The 18,350-nt window shown below is 62.8% G+C and overlaps 1 protein-coding gene across 2 annotated transcripts in view; it reads right to left on the reverse strand.

The window, feature by feature from the left end:
- The window catches only part of CYTH1 (cytohesin 1), a 62,973-nt gene that overhangs the window by 9,757 nt on the left and 34,866 nt on the right, over positions 1-18,350 (reverse strand). Inside the window, exons 2-9 of one of the 2 annotated variants that reach the window (XM_037158069.2) lie at positions 7,424-7,506; positions 6,349-6,413; positions 4,887-4,953; positions 4,582-4,700; positions 4,074-4,154; positions 3,166-3,278; positions 2,461-2,609; positions 2,069-2,181 (exon numbers count right to left, since the gene is read on the reverse strand). In XM_037158069.2, the coding sequence (XP_037013964.2) occupies positions 2,069-2,181; positions 2,461-2,609; positions 3,166-3,278; positions 4,074-4,154; positions 4,582-4,700; positions 4,887-4,953; positions 6,349-6,413; positions 7,424-7,506 (790 nt within the window). The remainder of the gene's footprint in view (positions 1-2,068; positions 2,182-2,460; positions 2,610-3,165; positions 3,279-4,073; positions 4,155-4,581; positions 4,701-4,886; positions 4,954-6,348; positions 6,414-7,423; positions 7,507-18,350) is intronic. The other variant, XM_037158068.2, reaches the window with a different exon arrangement.

The following is an 18,350-nucleotide window of genomic DNA, read 5'->3' on the forward strand; positions in this document are numbered from 1 at the left end:
AATTACTTCTGAGTTCACAGTGTCAACTGAGACGGAGCGTGTTCTCCGGCCAGTAACCGAGAGACAGCTGGGCGGGCGCTGTCTGCATGGGGAGGTGCGTGTTCTCAGCCCCGAGCCCCGCCGTGTGGCCGCCGTGCACCACGCCTACACGGGGAACGGTGACGGCGGCTCTGGACCCTGGCCAGTTCCTTAGGGACTGTACGAGAGGTTAGAAGCAGCATCAACACTACCACCAGCAATTAAAAAGAAAATGACCAAAAACAATAAAAGAAGAAGCTGTAGCGTCACAGAGGCCTGGGCGGGGCGAGCGAGCAGGGCGGGGGTTACGTACCTCCTGGAGTTTGGGGCGGGGAAAAGGAGAGCCAAAATCATGGAAACATACAAATGAGGGAGAAAAGAAAATTAAAACAAAGAAATCCAACCCGGCTCCTCAGTCTCCAAGTGCAAGGCATCAGTCATTCCCGGCTGCCTGGGGTGAGGCTGGAGGGAGGGGCTCATCAGCTGTAGCCCATGGGGTCAGGGGTCAAGGGTCAAGGCTGGCTGGCTAAGGTGCTACAGAACTTGGCCCTGAGGATGCTGCAACTGAGTTCTCACAGAGCTGCCATCCGTTCGGTCACACGACACCTACTCGGAGGGACAGTCACGGCCTTCTGTCAGCTGCCCGCCCTTTGGAAAGTGTGCGCACACCCCGGAGAGCACGGCCTGCAGCTGTGTGCGCCCGGGGTCCCTGCCCTGAGCAGCACAGGTGTCAGGATAGTTTGGTGGGGGCTGGGCAAAAGGAACACAGTGATCAAAAAATCGGGCCCCACGCTTAGTTAAATTCTGTTTAAAATTACGGGAAATCTCATGAATTTGCATGTCCTGGTGCAAAAACCAAGAGAGTCTCCCAATGTTCTAATTTCAGCATTGGGCTGTCAACACGAGCATGCCACCCCTCCGCACCAGTGCTTCAACACACTTCGCTGGGAGGCGTCGCTGCAAACCCGGGTGCTCTTGCTCAGTTTCCAGCAGGCCCCCATTAAACTCGAGCCACTTGGCACTGAAGACTCAAGCACAGTGGCCGCCTCTGCGGTTAGTAACTTGGATTCCACTGGCTTAAATGTAGATGGAATGTCGGCTAATTCATCAGCTTAAAATCCTAACCGGTGAGGCCTCACTTTATGGGCTAGGTCACCAGGGACGCAGGCCTCCCTCCCACAGGAAATGCAGACCGTCTGTGTCGGGACAAGGCAGAGCTGTGTTGGTCACAGCCAGGGGCAGGGCTCTGACCCCTGCCCAGCGGCTGAAGTGGTGCAGGAGGGACAGGCTGGCTGGCAGCCTGACGCCATGGGACCCACGCTATGAGAGGCCGAAGGGAAACCCTCTCAACAGCCCAAAGACCGACACTCCTGTGTGTCCGGGATGCAGGGGCTGTCACTGTGTGTGGACAGGGATGTCGCGGAAGCCCCACTATCCTCCTTCTCTTGGTTACTTGAGCACCTTCAGGGCACAAGTCTCAGCCCCACAAGCCCACTCTGGCCCACGGGAAGAGGACTTTCTGATCTTTCGGGGTGAACAGAACCACCAGCAGGACTGACCAGGCCTGGGAAGGGGAGGAGGAGGGGCTGCGGGTGGCGCGGCAGCCGGGTCGCGGTGCGCCATGCATGCGGCCTGTGGGAGCCAGGTGCGAGCATGATGATGCACTGGAGGGGCGGGCGCGGGGTGCACACCTGTGCGATGGGAGGTGGAGAGATGGATGCAGCAGGCCCTGCCCGTGAGGAAGAGGGGCGGGGCGGGGTGGGAAGAGGACCAGGCCATCACTTCCAGAGCGGACACGTGGCGTGCAAACGCACGCGGGCAATTTCCGTGGCGGAGTGAAGTCTGCCCCACATGTCTCTAACGTCCCCTGGGGGTGCTGCTGGCTTTCACTTCCTTTCTGGAGGTGGCTCTTGCAGCCACAGTGTGACTTCACACCAAAGCCCCTCCACGGTGCCGCGGCGCCCCCGTGCCCTCACAGTGGGGGCACGTGTGTGCAAGCGTGCACACCTGCTCTAGGTGTCCGGGGGGCCCCACACCAGGGCGTCACTTACCAAGCTTCAGGAGCCAGCCTTCGCGGTCTGGGTTGAAGAAAGTGTGAGTGAGGTCATTCCCGTCGTCTTCGGGGATTTTGAAAGGCTCGTTTTTTATGCTCTCGTAGAGATTCTGGGTGACAGGAGCCCTGCATGTCTCTGGCCCCCGAGGCACCTCCCTCCCTCCACCGCCCAACCCCTGCCCCCCCCCGCCCCCGCCTGCATCAAGCGCTCCTGGATGCACTAAGGACTGGGCTCCCGTCTTCAGAACAAGTGGGAGGCCTGGTGGAAGACCCAGGACGGGCAGAAAGCAGCCCGACCTGCAACACCCACTTCCAAAGGGGACGCACACGCCCCAGCAAGAGAGAAGCCCAGGCCCTGCGCCCCACTGGGGGTCCACGCGCGCACTCACCCGTAGCAGCTCCTCGGGCAGGTCCCCGCCGTCATTGATCCCCCGGTTCATGGCGATGAACCTCTCCACCGTGGGCTTGTCTTTGACGTTGGGGTTGTGCAGGCTGGTGTTCAGCATGATGATGGCGAACGAGAGGACATAGCACGTGTCTAGAAGGGGGAGGGACAATCAGAAACGTCCGCGGCAGAAGGGGAAGTGCCCGGTGCAGTCTAGGCCTAGAGCTGGGAACCCCTCACGGAGCAGCCGCACACGCTGCTGGAGAGAGCAAGGTGACAAACCAGCGTCCGGGCGCCAGGGGCTCGCTGTCTCTGACAGTGACAGACGGTGCCCTGCAGGGAACTGGGAAAACCAGTGTCCGGAGAAGAAGAAAGCAGAAGTCGCCTACACCCCGCTCCCTCGCGGCCCCTGCAGCCTGTGCCCTGCTCCTGCGCCCCACTGGCACGTGGCCGCCCCACTGGAGCCAGAGCCGACACATGGTTTGGAATCCTGCTTTTTGCTAATCTTATTAGCATTTCCCTATATCAATAAACTCTGTAAAAACATGAGTTCTAAGTTACATAACTTGATGATTCGCACGTTACTTTCCACTCCTCACGACTGGACTCCGGCGGTCCCCTCCCGCTGCTGCTGTCACTGCCGTCAGAGTGCACGTCCCCAGGCCGGGCCCCCCCCCCCCCGGGAAGTGCTGCGGTGCCAGCCGCCTACCCGTGGACTGGAACACCCCGGGGTTGCACTGGCAGTACCGCTGGGCGAACGCCTCCATCATCCGGTCGATCTTCTGGGCCTCTCCCGGCAGCCGGAAGCTCCACAGGAACTGCCTGTGGGACCAAGGTGGCTGTGTCGCAGGGCTGGGGGTGCGGTGCCCCCTCCCTGACTCTTCACTCTCGTGGCGATCCTTCTGCCCAAGGGCACGGGGACACCCTCAGGGCTGGGCTGTGTGAGGACCACCCGGTTCGGATCGCCACCGAGCACTACTCTCCCATTCACAGGGAGGACGTCCGGGGACCAGCAGAAAACGAGCGTTTTCCTGGTCGGAAGGGCGGGCCTCCCCTCAGAAAAGCACACGGACGGAAACAGGGATGCGGTTCTCCCTTCGTGAACTCTGCCCTTCAGAAAACAAGACCAGGTGCAAGAAAAGGACTGGCCACCAGAGTGGGGACAGTGGCCAGCAGGGCCAGTGCGCACCAGGTCCCCCGTCCATGCGACCGCACAGACTGGCACCACCTCTCACGCCACGGCAGGAAGAGCCCAGAATGACGGCTTCCCCGAGGCAGGAGGCCATGGACTCGGTGAAACACTGGTCTCCTCGCCTTCTCAACGGACGGCGCGACCACCCACTTCCTAGTCTGGGGCCACAAATCAGAGCCTTCCATAACTAAAAACCAGAAAAGACTCCAGAATTTAAACACACGCCCGATTCGAGAGAGGCAGTGAAAAGCCCGAGGAAGAGCTCTGCACAGCGCGCCTTGGGGCCGCTCCGCACCCTCTGCCCCCGGGGGCCGGAGTAACTCCGGCTGGAATGCCCCAGGGGCCGGCACCCGAAGACCTGCCTCCCCCGCCCGAGCAGGCGCTCACCCTGCTCACCCCCGTCACTGGCTCACTCACTCACTCACCGTAAGGCCTGGACGAGGTTGAGGTCGGTGAACTCGTGCAGGCCCACGAACGCGTGAAGAACCTGGATGTTGAACTCGTCTCTGTCGAGAGAAGCGAGGTGCGGGCGGGGGCGGCGGGTGTCAGGCACCGAGAACCCAGGCTTCCCCAGCTCCCGCCGGCGGTTCCCCACGCCGAGTCCTGTGGGCTCGGGACCCCACCCAGGGCAGAAGGCCCATCTCCCCGCACTCCGGCCCCTGCACACTGGCCACTGTCCCCAGGGCCAAGCCACCCATGTGGGCGCTGCTGCCTCGGGACAAACTCTCATGAAGAATTCGGCGTTCTGGCCCTGGCTGGCGTGGCTCAGCGGGCTGAGCGTTAGCCTGCTTACCTCCCTCCCTCCCTCTCTCCTTCCCTTCACCTCTCTAACAGTAAATAAATAAAATCCAGGAGGAGGAAGAACTCAGCGCTCTGAAGCTTCCCCATGTGACCCCCGACGCCCCGCCCTGCCCCCAGCGTCCCTGGGCTCACCGCTCCCCCAGGTAGTCCCCAATGGCCGTCTTGTTGAGGCCCTCGCCCTTGTACAGGAACTGGGCGATGTCTTCGCAGGTGTTCTGCAGCAGGTCGTTCTCGATGAGGAACTGGATCCCCTGAAAAGCACAGCGGCGATGCTGAGGGTGCCCACCCCAGAAACGTCCGGAAAGGGAGGCGAGGGGCATGGGGGCAGGGTAGAGGGGCTCTGGACACAGAGGCGCCCACGGAGGGCAGTGTGTCACGAGAGCCGAGACCAGCGGGCCCAGCCCAGGCCCGTGGCTCCACATGTCCTCTTCTCCTACCTTCTTAGGGTCCATGTTAAATTTCTTCCTGCCCATGGCCACCTGCTTGTTCCTCTGCATGTTCTTCCTGCGAAACAACCGCCAGAGCTGCTTCAGGACCCGGCTCCCACGTGCGTGCAGCACAGCAGGGGCTTCCGGGGGGTCTGCCCGGGGAGGCGCAGGTGGAGTCTCCGCCGGACCCACGCTCAGGTGCCCCTTCTGCTCCCGGTGCTTTCTTGCGCAGGCGTTTTTGAACTGCATTAACTTGTAACTCACCTCACCTAGTCCCATTTCCGCGTGCCCTAGGATGACGTTCCGTAAGCTGAGGTGTGCAGCTGCCCCACAGCCGGCACCCTCCTCAGCCCGGAGTGGACGCTGTGCGCGTCAGCAACCGGTCCCCTCCCCGTTCGCCCCTCCGCCTGCTGGCAGACGCTGCCTCGCCACTCCGCACGAGCCACCCACGGGCAGGCCTCCTTTCTCTCGAGGGCGGTGCCCGGATGGCACTGCTGGGAGCCGCACGGCGTCTGCCTGGCTCTCGCCAGCCTCCCCAGCACGGGGCCCACCAGCTGTTCTGCCCTGTGGGGCGGGACGGCGTCCTCTCATGACTGGTGACAGTGGGCATTTTCACGGGTCTACTGTACGTGGGGCTCCACTTACAAAGGGTCTTTTCAAGTGTTTTGCCCATTTTTTATTTGTGCTGTCATTTTTTTTAACTGCATGTGTTCTTTATATACTATATATTCTGGCTACAAATCCTCAAATGCAGACACTGCAAATATTTTTGCCTCATCTGTAGCTTGCCTGTTTGTGCCTTTCAACAGTATCTTTTATCAGGGCAGACACTTCAGTTCTGCTGCACTCCAACTGTCCGTTTCCTTTAAGCTGCAAGTTTCCGAGAACGAAAGGGAAGCTGCGCCCTGACGCCGACAGCACGGACCGGCAGCCAGGAGCCGCCGCTGCCCGGGACACAGGCAGCCTCCGTGCCAACAGCCCCGCCCACACTCGCCTGGAGGCCCCACGGAGTCAGGGGCCGGGCTCAGGAACACAGATTCGTGTGTGAACCAGAGGGGCCCCCCTGCCCATTAAGCAGCCGGCAAATGGTCTGGGAGCCCCGTTCACAGCCCCGCTCTCAGCGCCCGCGCGGTTAGAAGGACAACCACCCGCAGCTGCTCCCTGCTGCTCCGCACTGTCCGTTTCTACGGGCCCTGCCCTCCTAGCGGCTGGGGCGGCAGGAACAAGCTCTGGTGGCCCCAGGCCCAGCCGGCTCCCAGACGGGCTCCCAGACGCAGTGCACGGAGGGCGCGGGAGGTGCTGCAGCCCGCCACGCCCCTCGGTCCAACCTTCCTGCCACCGCAGCAGCCGGCTCAGCCATGAGCCCTGCACCAAAGGGTGGCAGGCAGCAAGGACGGCTCCATACGTGTGCACGAGGAAACATGCAGAAGACACACTTTTCTCCTCAAAAGCACCAGAGTGACAGGCTCACCTTTCTTCTGTGGACCCCAGGTTTTCGATCTCGTTGGCTACTTCTGCTATCTCATCCTTCAGCCTCTGCAAAACAGACAGTGCACGGTCACTAGAGAGGAGGGTGCGCATCAGGTCAAAGCCTCTGAAATCCCATGGAACTCCTTCCAACGAAAAACAAAATGAAGTGAAATCAGACAAACAAAAAAAATGTAAAACACTTTGAAAAGCTCTTCTAGTGCACAAATGTTGACCTCCTCCCAATAGTAAAAGTGGACACCAAGGTGAGAGGCACCTACTGACCCCCAGGAGGCCCCGCAAGCCCCCTACCCATCCTCCCCTGAGGTGCCTGCAGGCCAACGCAGCTGCCAAACAGCAGTGGAGATAGGATGCCAGCCAGGGGCCTGCTTCCCGCCTCCCTCCCGCCCTCGCATGTCGGTGTGGACTGTCACCACAAGGGGCTCCCTCTCCCCGAATCCACCAGGGACACAGCAGTGGAAGCATCAGGGCAAGTGACCACAGTGCCCAGAAGCCGGCACCACAGCAGCTCCGACTTCCTCTGCACACCGCAGCACGGGGTGCCTGCCAGGGCGCCCCCTTGCGCCCAAGCTCCCAAGTATCTCACGGAGAACCCCAGAGGAACGCCTGCTGCCTCGGGGGAAAGAGCCCAGCTAGCGGCTCCGGAGACTTTCGTCCCACGAAGCCTGCTGGCCCTGACTGGCATTTATGGCTGACGACACATCTGTGTGACCAGCAGCCCCGCCAGGTCCTGCACAACCAGGAACTCACTCGGCCACGGCAGGCGTTCCCATCCTACCCTCCAGAGGGCGGAACTGCAGGGCCAGGAGCTGAAACTTGGGCCTGGGACGCCACTCGTCCGAGTTGCTGCACGTGGGCCGGCCCTGTGCTCAGTCACACCCTCACCCGAGGCCCGGGGTCTGGAGCCTGGAGCCCGAAGGCGGCGCTGCCTCTGACCACTGACCGGCTGGTGGAGCGCACAGGCCACAAACCTCTGAGCCCCAACCCCCACCCACTGGGCGACCACTCCAACACACTCTGCAGAGGACGCCTGCACCCGGGCACCTGGCGGCCCCTACCTGAATGTCGGCCAGCAGCTCCTGCTTCCTGCGCCGAATGTTCTCCAGCTCCTGACGCTCCTCCACAGTCAGGTCACTGGGGACTGCATGGAAAGAGAAGAGGTTAGAAGGTTTCATCCTGTCAAAACGTAAGTGAAGTCCAGAGGCCACCAGACGCGTCAAAGGAAAAGGAGACAGGGGGCGGGGCTGGTCGGCCAACCCCTTTGACCTCGGCTCCCTCCGAGTCCAGCCCCAACGTGGAGTGCCATCTGTGACACCTCAGGCGGCAAGGGGACGGACCACTGCAGAGCACAAAGGCTGTGTGCGCCTCCCCGGAGGGCAAGGGGGGGGGCTGCACGTGCAGAGGAGAAACTACCAGGACACGCCCCCAGCTGAGAACACTGCTGGACTCTGGGGACCTGTCTCAAGGCCTCACACCTGCCACCAGGTCTGAACGATGTTTTGAAATGAGCTTGTGCCCTCCGACCCTGCTGGGAGCCTCGGGGCCCCGGGAATGTGGAGCACTGGTGCCAGGCAGGCCCGGCCCTCGCCCACCACACACCAGGCAGCTCGCCGCACGGGCGCTGGGCCTGCTTGGCTCGGGCCACGCTGCATCCCCAGCAAAGTGGGGGTGCCACCCCCCATCGGCGCTGTGCAGACGGAGTCCGAGAGCCGATGGCCTGAACCCTGTCTGGTGCCCAGCAGGAGCGTGTTGGCTCCGCCCCCGCCAGGGCCTGACATCTAGGCAGGCCAGGAGGTCAGCGCCGGGGGCGGTGAGCCGGCAGGAGCACGCTGCGCACACGCCTGACTGCACACAGAACAGCAGTCTCTCCTTGCTGAGGTTCTGAACTGCTCACACACCGGACTCACGACTTGTGAGAGCTGTCATTTTAGTTGACCCCAGGGGTGCCACCAGAAAGGACCGCCGCACCCACGCTCCCCCATCTCTCCTGGGCAGACTGAGCTGGGGCCGCTCTCCTGAGAGCCGGCAGGGCGCCCGCTGACCGGCAGCCCTGAGACCGCGTCCACTCAGCCGAGGGGCGGTGCCTTCCCCCAAACAGTCCGTAAACACCGCGTGAGACAACGAAGGGTAGAAACAACAGGCCGCCGTGAAGTCGGCCGCGGGGGTCGCTCTTTTCATGCCGTCTTTCCTCCCCTTTCTCCAGCCAAGTGCCTTCCACACCCCAAGGCCCACCGAAAGCATCTGACATCGCCGCCCAGCTGCCCCACGCGTGGCGGTGTCAAAGCTAACGCCCCTCTATGGGTGAGCTCCACGGGTACTTCTCCTGCGTGGCTCTCAGGGCTAGGACGGAGCTGCAGCCCACGGACAGCTCTGTGTCCCAGCGGGGCCCTGCTGCACTTGGCCCTGAGAACTCCGGCGTGAGCGTTAGTCTCGGGAGAAGGTCAGACCGACAGCACACCAGCTGCATCGGAGCAACCCCCCGTGGGAAACCGCACGCCCGCCGGAGAGGCTCGCCCTGTTCTGGGGCAAGCACACCTGATTCGCTCTGGTGGCTCTGCACTTCACGGACAGGGGGACACTTCTGGTCCACCAGCGCTGGGTGTCCCCAAAGATGCTAATTTCCGGAGGTTCCAGAAGACAAGTTCTCATCCTAACACAACATGGTTTTGAACTTTTGAGGTGATACCCCCTTGTTAATAGCTACTCTGCAGGGAATGACCAGCAGGGCTTTGATTCTGAAGCCACAGACAGGGCTTGGGGCGAGCCGGAGGCCCTCAGCAGGAGGCTGATGAAAGGCGGACCCAAAGTGTGAGGTGCTGGTGTGCCCGGACCCTGTGCGCCCTGAGGGGCCAGTCTCCTCACTCCACACTGGAAACTCCAGGCCAGAACAGAAGGACCGGGCTGGTGTGAGCAAGGCCCATCACCGGAGGGACCACTCCGGGGCAGGGACAGCTCCCAGCAGAGGGAGCTCTCACAGGGCCCAGGCTCCAGGCCATCAGCAGGCAGTCCTTGTCGTGTGCGGTGTGCAAGGTAACTCCAGGGTCAACCAGCAGACATGGCCCAGAGGCTGCCCCAGGTCACAGAGCAAACGAGGCAGGCAAGTAGGGCCCCGGGCTCCCTCTTAGGGAGGGAGGTGGGAGGTATGAGATCGCGGACTCGAAACCCAGGGTTAAGAGCCAGCCCCTGACTTTGACGGCGTGACCTGTGACGGGTGAACACTGACGGTGACCTTGGCAGCACCTGTGGGAGGTATGACGATGAGGGGAGTGGGCAGCGGCTGCTCCTGGGGGCGGGTCTGAGGGTGAGGTCACGGGAGGTGAGCTTCCAGCCACCGGCTTGAATGGCGTGTTCAGGTGCCACCACACTTCCAAACAGAGACAAAAACGTGGCCAAGCGGTCACGGGGAAGACAGGCCTGCAGGGCCCCAGCGGTGACCGGGAACTGGCTCTGGCCTACCCGCGGGTGGGGCGGCGCTCCCTCCATCTGACGTGCCCTGACCCCGACCCACAGTCCGCCAACTGCGTCTCCCTCTCACGGGGGATCACTATGAAGTGGGGTGCTGCTTCCCTTCTGGTTCAAAAAAGTCATCTAAAACTTTTTCAAAAAGCAGATTCTATAGACCGTTAGATCTCATCTTTCTAATGGAATTTCGCTCTGAGATGAGAAAAATTCCAGTATTGAACTAGCGTGTCTTCCTCTGCTTCAACTTACGCGGACGCAGCATCACACCTGCCTCCTCACACTGCCCCCCGGGGAACCACCTCCACGACGAAACGCGTCACGTGGGGAGACAGCAGAGTCCGAGCTCGGGCTGGGGGCAGGCAGGGCCCTGGCGGCCGCAGGAGCTGGGCCTCAGGCAGCCACGTCCACTCCACCCTTGGCCCCGGTGGGGGCGGAGCGCGGGGCCCGGGGAAGGGCACCCGACCAGGCCAGGGCTTCCCGTGTGGCTGTGCGGGTCACACTGCGGAAGATGGGCAGACGGGCCAGATGGCAGAGCGGCGACACCCCTCCCCTGATGACTGCCACGTGCTGTGGCCACGCTTCTGTGCCGGGAAGGCAGCTGAGCCCTCTTCTCGCTCAAAGAATGGCGATGGCGGGGGGCGCAGCCCACGCACAGAGGACACAGAGCAGAGCCGGAGGGGCCCCAGGCCCAGGGGCTCGTCTACAAGGTGTCCTGCTCAGGGCACTGGGACTGGGACGCCGCTGTTGGCCCCCGCTGTCCCCTCGCAGGCTCTGATTTAACGAAGGAGATGAAAGTGCCCACAACAAGGGGCCACTGTGCTCGGCTGTGAATAGAAAAGCCTCACAAGGGAAGCTTCTGTTTGTTTCTTTATTTAAATGTTGCTCTGCAGATTTCACCAGTGGGCAGGAACCCAGGGCTGAAATGTGCCCCCCACTACAGCGCACACAAAGGAGGGCTGTCTTAAAGGCACAGGGCCCTTCCTCCAGGCTGGAGGCACCGGCCCACGAACAGTGAGGGGTACAGCACACGGCGGCCGGCAGTGCCGCGGGTCAGTGCCCGGTGACCTGCCGGGAAGCCCACGTGAAAATGCAGGAGCGCAGGCCACCGCAGGGACCTGAGCAAGAGCCGGTGGTGCGCGCTAGGGCAAGGCACCAGAGGTCCCTGGCCACGGTGGGACCCTCTGCCCTGCTCAAAGACACGCTGGCTTTCCTTTCCCACCGTGATCGCCAACCGTCTTCCTCCTTGTAGCCCTCCTGGCAAAGGCTCAGGGCCCAGACCAACACCGGATGGAAGTGAGGACAGCCCAGACGGCCCACCCTTTCCCCAGTGCAGAAGGGAGACGACCAGAGAACCGCCTGGCTCCCCGCGCCCCCCACCCCCGCCGGGGCCCAGGAGGCATGGCTGCTCTGACACATGCGGCGCCCCAGCCTGGCCCTGTACGGAGCTGCGTCTGAGGAGGCTGGGAGCCCGACAGCCCGGGCAGCACGGCCTGGTGCAGCGCACAGACGCCCTCTGACTCTGGAGCACACGATGGCCGTTGGCAAACAGCTCTGGGGTCAAAAGCGTGAAGCTGGGAAGCTGCCCACAGAGCAAAGGCTGCGTTCCTCCCCGCAGACAGATGTCGGGCGGCCCGTCACAAGTCCCAGCGTGTTGAGCACTGGTCAAGAGGCTTGGCGCCCTGGCCGCATGCCCGTGGCTCAGGTTACATCACCGCCCCCTGCCCTGACCTGAGGGTAAGTCACCTTGTCTCCCAGGGAAGCCCAGTGACTCACAATGAAAATTCAAAGGACTAGAGAGGTTTCAGAAACATAGGGATGTTCGGCAAACTTCCACAAACCCTGGGTCCTTGCCGACGAGACAAGGGTGGAGTCAGGCCTGTAAGACAGGCACAAGCTCGTACCCACGTCTCACAGGGCCTCTCCGGTAAAGGCGCCGCAGAGACCAGTGCCGTGACAGGCTGCACCCTGGGTCTGCAGGCGGGCCCCGGGCTGCCGTCGAGACCAGGGCAGGTGGCAGGGGGGAGGGACGTGGCAGAGGGGTGTGACCAGAGCCTAAACTTGGTGACTGACGCATGCCGCTGCCAGCACGGACGCGTTCCCGACGTCTGCCGCCTTTGGGACATGAATGACTGGTCTTTCTTGCGAACCGAGAGCCAGAACAATCCTTTCTAAAACTGACTGCCCTGGGGTTCGGCCTCCAGAAGGAAGTAGATACCAACCCCTGACCCCCCCCAAGTGAAGGGGCCTTGAGGCCACTACGAGGAGTGAGGCCCCAGAGGGCGAGTCCTGTGTGGTCCCACTGGCAGGAGGGACAGGGCGGGGCACCGGGGGCAGGGCAGCGCCCAGCTCCGGACCTTGGACGAGGCGTGCACTCCGTGCCACTGACGGCGCCGAATGCAGAAGGCCTCCGACTGCGCAGGTCAACAGAGTTCGACGGGGGCCGAGGAGTCGGGCCCCAAAATCCTGGTTTCTGCTGACCTTGGCTCCTCTCTGAAGAAGCTACTACAGTCTGAATTCCGCGTGGAGACCTTGGAGGAAACGTGTCACCACCGGTGTGTGGCCTGAGAGCCGCCAGAAACCGCGCACTACCAGAACCAGGCGGCCGCGTCGGCCGGTGGCCAGCAGCACCGCCGTCCAGCACAGCCGGGAGAGGAGCCGTCCCGCGACCTGCGACGAGCAAGCTGGGACCCTCCGGCCCGTATTCTCCCAGAGCAGCCCCAGGCCCCCACCGGGAGGGGAGCGCCCTGCGGACTTCGTCGCAGTCCCCCGCCTTTCTCAGGAAAGCCGTCCTGAGCACTCCCCCAACGACCCGGGCTGCTCAGTGGGGCGGGGACACGTGTCCGCTCTGTGGCCTGGGGACCCGCCGCCCGGACCCCGGTCCCCATCCTCACCCTTCTCGAATCCGGGGCGTCTGGGACAGAGCTCTGCAGGTGGTCTCATAATAGCCCAGTGGTTCATCCTTTACCTTCCACAGAAAAGGCTAGAACTTGAAGACTTAGTTGGTGTAACCTTCTGATTTAACCAGCTGACCAATGGGAAATGAAGCCAAATTTCAAGGCAGTAAAAAAACTAAGTCATAAAGTTGTATCCTAAAAGTCTGGTTTAGAAAAGTTTACATATGCTTTTAATAAAAACTAAACGAGAAACTAGCCATTTTAAAAAGCTCCCCCTCTTCCAGGACCCAGCAGTGCCACACCCGCACGGCAGCCGGCCGCCGCAGCCCTGTCTTTCCGGAGCTCCCACGCCCAGCCCGCTGCGGAGCCGTCTCTGAAGTGACCCCAGGAGCGCGGAGCCAACAGGACCCAGCTCCACGAGGAGGACCTGCCCACCTCCGCCGCCGGCCTCCCTGGAGCCTGGGCAGAGTCCCCACCCCACTGAAACAAAGCCCTCTGTGCCCTTCCTCCGGAGGCCCTGGCGGGCCTGTGCCAGCTGCGGTCACTGTCGTGCCACACAGCCGTGCCGCCACATCCCTGCACGTCCCAAAGAGAGGCTGGAGGGGGTGGTGGTGTCAGGAGTCCATCCTCTCTCACTTTACTTTGCTTCCTAAAACCTGTTTGCACACTGGCCCTTTGTGAAACCCTGGCTTCTGCTCCCTGACACATCCCCTCCGCCTCACAGCAGGGCGGACCCCTGGGGCCAAATTAAACACGCATCCCACCTGCTCTTCTACCTGCATGGTTGGGAAGAGGGCTCCCCACATCCAGGCGAGGTCCCAATGTCCGTAAGGAGTAACTGAGACTCCTGCAGTTCTGCGGCCCTGTGCCTGACCCCCCAAGCAGGACCTGAGGCCCGCAGACGGACACGGGGTATCCGCTTGTTCCAAACGTCGGGCCTGGAAGAAACCATACTGAATGCTCGCACACCTCTCACGGGAGCTCGTGCAGAAACCCTCGGAGGTGAGAGCAGAACGTGAGACCCCAGGCACCGCGCTGAGACCAGCCTTTGCCCACGCCGCTGGGCTGCGCTACAGGGGCATGGGCAGCAGGGATGAGAGAGTGGGGTCCCCTCACTGGACATGAGGCTCCACACCGAGGGCTCCCTGCACCACCCGCCCACCTCTTACCCGGGGCGAGTCCTCTCTCCCACAGCCGTCAGCAGTGTCGAAGCCTGGGCAGGGTGCAGCTGTCCGCCTTAGAGCCCATGGTGGACTGGCGCCGAGACCCCACAGCCCCCGGCTCCCGGGTGGCCCCAGCACACCCGGGGGAGGGAGGGATGGAGCAGGCAGAGCACGTGTGCCAGCGCAGCCAGGGTGGAGGCGGCGGGAGGGAGCAGAAGCTGAGCGGAAGCCGTGGAGCCGGAGCCACTGCCGGCAGGGACGCAGGCGTGTCCGGAGACGGCGGTGCGTGGGGCTGTCGCAGGCCAACAGGCAGAGGCTGTGCTCCTCGGCTCTTCGCAGGCTCACCGCTGGACGCTGCTGCGGCTGCCCCTCCTGCGGCTGCCCCTCCTCCGGCTCCCCCACGCTCCCCGGCGAGGGCCTCCTGCAGGGGAGGGGACGAGCCGCCCAGCCGCCCGCGTCTGTTCGCAAGCTCCTCTCTCCCTCTCAGCAGCGAAACCCTGATGGCTGCTTCCCCGGAGATGTTAACCCTTGCTCACGATGCCTCCCTCACTGCGTGGCGGGCAGACGGGTCTCCAGAGAGCAGGCCGTTCTGTCCCCCGAAGCACGAGGCTACCTCCTTCCCTGCCCCGTGCCACGTCAGCGCCTCGACCTGAGCAGACTGCTTTACATGGTGCCCCTGCCCCCTGCGCTCCGAGGCTGCAGGCCCTACTCCCCACGCAGATGCTCCAGCCTGTTCCCCCAAAGGGCGTGCCTCCCACTCAGGGCACACGCTGGCCACTGTCCCCCCACACTGGCACTGGCTCTGGGCCCTGACCGGGGGCTGCAGCGTCACACTTCGCCCCATTCTGCTTCAGCTGAAGCAGGCAGTTGATCCTGGGACACTTCTGGATGAGGGTGGGGACAAGAAACAACGACGGGCTGGGAGCAGCGGCTGTCGGTCCTGGGGAGCGGCACCGAGAATACAGATGTGGTTTGGGGACCCAGGCCCCAAGCCACGGGCCCCACCGGCACACGCCCCCATGCACACGAGAGCCAGGACAGGTGGGATGGCGGTCTGTGGCCCGCCCTGAGAGACAGGGCCATTTCCCGGGAAGGGAGGAAAGGGACAAGGCTCCTACAGCAAGCCCCAGAGGAACCAGAGGGCAGGCAGAGGACGAGTCACTACGCCAACCCCATGAGGGTTCTTTGACCTCACTCTGCTGACCGGTCAGGGTCACTGCACTGTGGAGCTGCCCTTGACCTCCATCCAGCTGGGCCCCGGCTCCGCCCACTGGCTGCCTGTAGCACTGCTGCCCCATCCCCAGGTGTGACAAATGTCGTCTGGAGGGGAAAACTGCCCTGGTTAAGAACCTCGGCTCTAAATAAACAATAAAAAGAGCGAAAAACCCCTAAAAACACCATGGCCTTCCCTGGACTTCCGGTCTTCTCCACAGGAAACTGCGGTGAGGAGGCCCTATCTCCTACGACGGACCCCGTGCTCCGGGGTCTCCTCGTCCCCACAGCAGGGCTGCAGGCTGGACCCAGACACTCTGGCTGGGCTCAGCCCAACTGGAGCCACTGCAGACCCTGGGCTCAGGGACCCGCTTCTGAGCCTGTGCGCCCAGACGCTGAGCGCCACCTGGACAACGTGGCCCCGGAGAAGAACGGGGTGACCTGGGCATGCTGACCGGGAGGATCCCTAAGACGCGGGGTCGCAACAGGAAGGTAGGGGACAGGTGCAGGGCACCCGTGCTGCTCAGGGCCCAGCTTCTGAGGATGCAGCTGGAGCCACTGCAGCGGTCCTCGCTGGAAAAGGGGAGCGAGCGGGGGCTCTGACCTTCATGTGGACCCCCGCACACTCCCAGCCCTTCCACAACACGGCTGGGGCCGTGCGGGCCCACTTGTGGGCGGGCTTCTCTCTGTGGCGCCCCCACGGCTTCCGACCTGCAGCTGGGAGTCCGTCTGTGGGGGCAGAGAGCTGACTGTCCCCACTGGTCTGCACCGTTTCATTCAGGGGCCTGAGCTTCCTCAGGTTTCAGTATCTGCAGGGGGCCCTGAGCCAATCCCCCTGGGTACACAGGGGCAACTCGAATTTGGGAGGAGTCGAAGTTGTTTGTGGACTTTCTGACCCTGCAGGGCCAGCGCCCCGACCTCACGCTCGCTGTCCAAGGGGCGGCTGTGGTAGGACCCACAACCACAGCAAAAACCTGCGTCCAGAGACAGAGACGTGTCGCCAGCCACGCAACACCGTGGAAGGGACCTAGGTGAGTTCTGTCCCTGGGCCTGTGCCCACCCTGTGTGGGTCCCCCTGGGGCCTGTGGGTCAGAACCCTGAACTCTCAGAGAAGACAGGAAGGAGCAGAGACTTGGACCAGGAAAGAGGGAGATGCAGAAACAGCCAGGGGGTCTTTTCAGGCCAGAAGTTAGGCCTCCGTGGCTTCTCTGCGGGGCAAGGAGGAGCACACCCACCCACGCAAGGAAGTCCTTTTAGGAGACGGCGGAGCCTCCTGGGCGACCCCGAGCCTGGTAGCTGGGAGGCCAGCAGGGCCTGACTGTCCTGCCTCCGCCCTCCCTGGTCAGTGTGTCCCCTAGGTCTGCACGTCCAAGTCCAGCAAGTGCTCAGGAGAACATGTGAGGTCTCGAGCTCATCACGTCTGAACCGTGCGCTTCAACTTCACTTCCTGGCTGAGTGTGACGTGCCTCCGGGAGCCTGCCAAAGGCCCCCTGGCAGAGCCGACTGGCTCAACCAGGTCACTCCCAAGACACTCTGTGGCCCCACGAGTCTGGGACCACGCTGCATTTAGGGAGGGTCCAGCTGCGAGATGAAGCCCACCTGAACCTGCCAAAGCTGAAGCCCTTCCCAAGGCACACAGGAAAGCCTACAGGTCCTCGTCTACAAAGGAAGTCTCGCTGAGCAGACGAGGACACGGTATCGTCAGGAAAGGTGCCTCTGGAGGGCTGTCGCACTTGAGAGAGATGTGACGAGCAGACGCTGCAGACAAGCTCTCGACAGTCTGGGCTCCGCCTCTGAGGAGCCAGCAGCAAACCGCAGGCAGGTGCTGTCGGCTGCTTCCATGAACACACTTCTGAGAACCTTCCAGGCCCACAGGGAGGGCGGGGCCACCACAGCTGGCAGGTGTCCTGTCTCCTAGGTCTGGGCGTCTCCTGCCCAGGTCTGTGGCCCCTGCCTCATCCCGGCTGCAGCAATGCGCTGTGGCCGACAGGACCCGAACCTGCCAACACCCCACCTCTCTCTCCAAGAGCCAGCCTGACAGCTGTCCTGCCGCCTCCATGACCCACCTGCCCGGTGGGCTCCTGGCCCTGCCCACGGCCACAGCTTGTAATGAGAGCGCGGGCAGGCTGCAGAGAGCCCAGGACAACTCTGCACTTGCAAAGGGGCAGGGCCCCGCCTCTCAGTGCCCGCCTCCCTCACGGGGGAGGGGCAGCTCCGGTCCTCTGTCCAGCACCACGGGTGCCGGCCGCACGGGACAGCGGGGAAGTCAGACCGGACGGAGCGCGGGCCCTTCAGAACCCGCCACAGCAGACGGCGGCCCCACCATGCTGTGCGCTTCCTGCGCCAGGAGCTCCTGCTTAAGAACGAAGACCTCACCACTGCGGAGTCTGCAGAACACAAACGCAGCCCGTCAGAAGGGGCGTGGGAACCACCTGGGGGAACACGAGTTCACGGTTGCAGCACCTGACCCGTCCTTTCAACACCCAGCTCGGCCACAGCAGCCCAGCCCACGTGAGTGGGCAGGACTGCACAGAACACTGTCAGAACAGGGGGTCTGGGGGGTCAACACGGGGACAGTGCTGTGGAGGCCACCCGGACACCCAGTGTCCTGGTGGAGAGGCACGACCCCTAATTCTCTTTGAAGTATCTCCCTGTAAATAACACTATTTTATACCCACACGGCAGCTTACAGCTTCAAATGTTTTTCATTTCCACGTTTATTAGAACTTCACAACAAAGCCCAACTGTGGGCACCAATGATGTGCTGAGGGCACACTGCGAGCAGGCAGAGCCCGGGCCCGGCTGCCGTCCCCGGTGCGTCCAGCCCCCTGACTGCCACAGCGGCTGCTGCCGGCTGGCAGAGCACGTGCACAGGCCCAGCTGTGCTGGGGGCTGGGCTTCAAACGCTGGGGCCCTGCCCCCACTGGAGCCGGCAGGGCGGGGCTTGAGGTGGTGAACAGATGCCCCAGAGGGAGAAGCAGAGACCGGTGGGGCACACGAGCCGAGGGAGGCGAGGGGGCTGGGAAGCGGCTGGGTGCCTGGGTCGGGGCAGGGTCCAGGGCGTGCAGGGACGGGGGCAGCACCCGGAAGAGAGCCCAGCATGTGCCTGTGAGGAGGTCCCAGTGGCCCACGGGGCAAGGAGCTTGGAGCCCCTACAAAGACAAGTTTCAAAGGCCAATCAAAGGGCCTAAACGTTAAAAAGGGAAGAATGATCAGCTGAAACCACCTCAGGGCAGTGACAATGGCAGTGAGCG

This window comes from Artibeus jamaicensis, unplaced genomic scaffold, assembly GCF_021234435.1.
Source record: "Artibeus jamaicensis isolate MK-2021 breed Jamaican fruit bat unplaced genomic scaffold, CSHL_Jam_final contig_2259, whole genome shotgun sequence".
Taxonomy (NCBI): domain Eukaryota; kingdom Metazoa; phylum Chordata; class Mammalia; order Chiroptera; family Phyllostomidae; genus Artibeus; species Artibeus jamaicensis.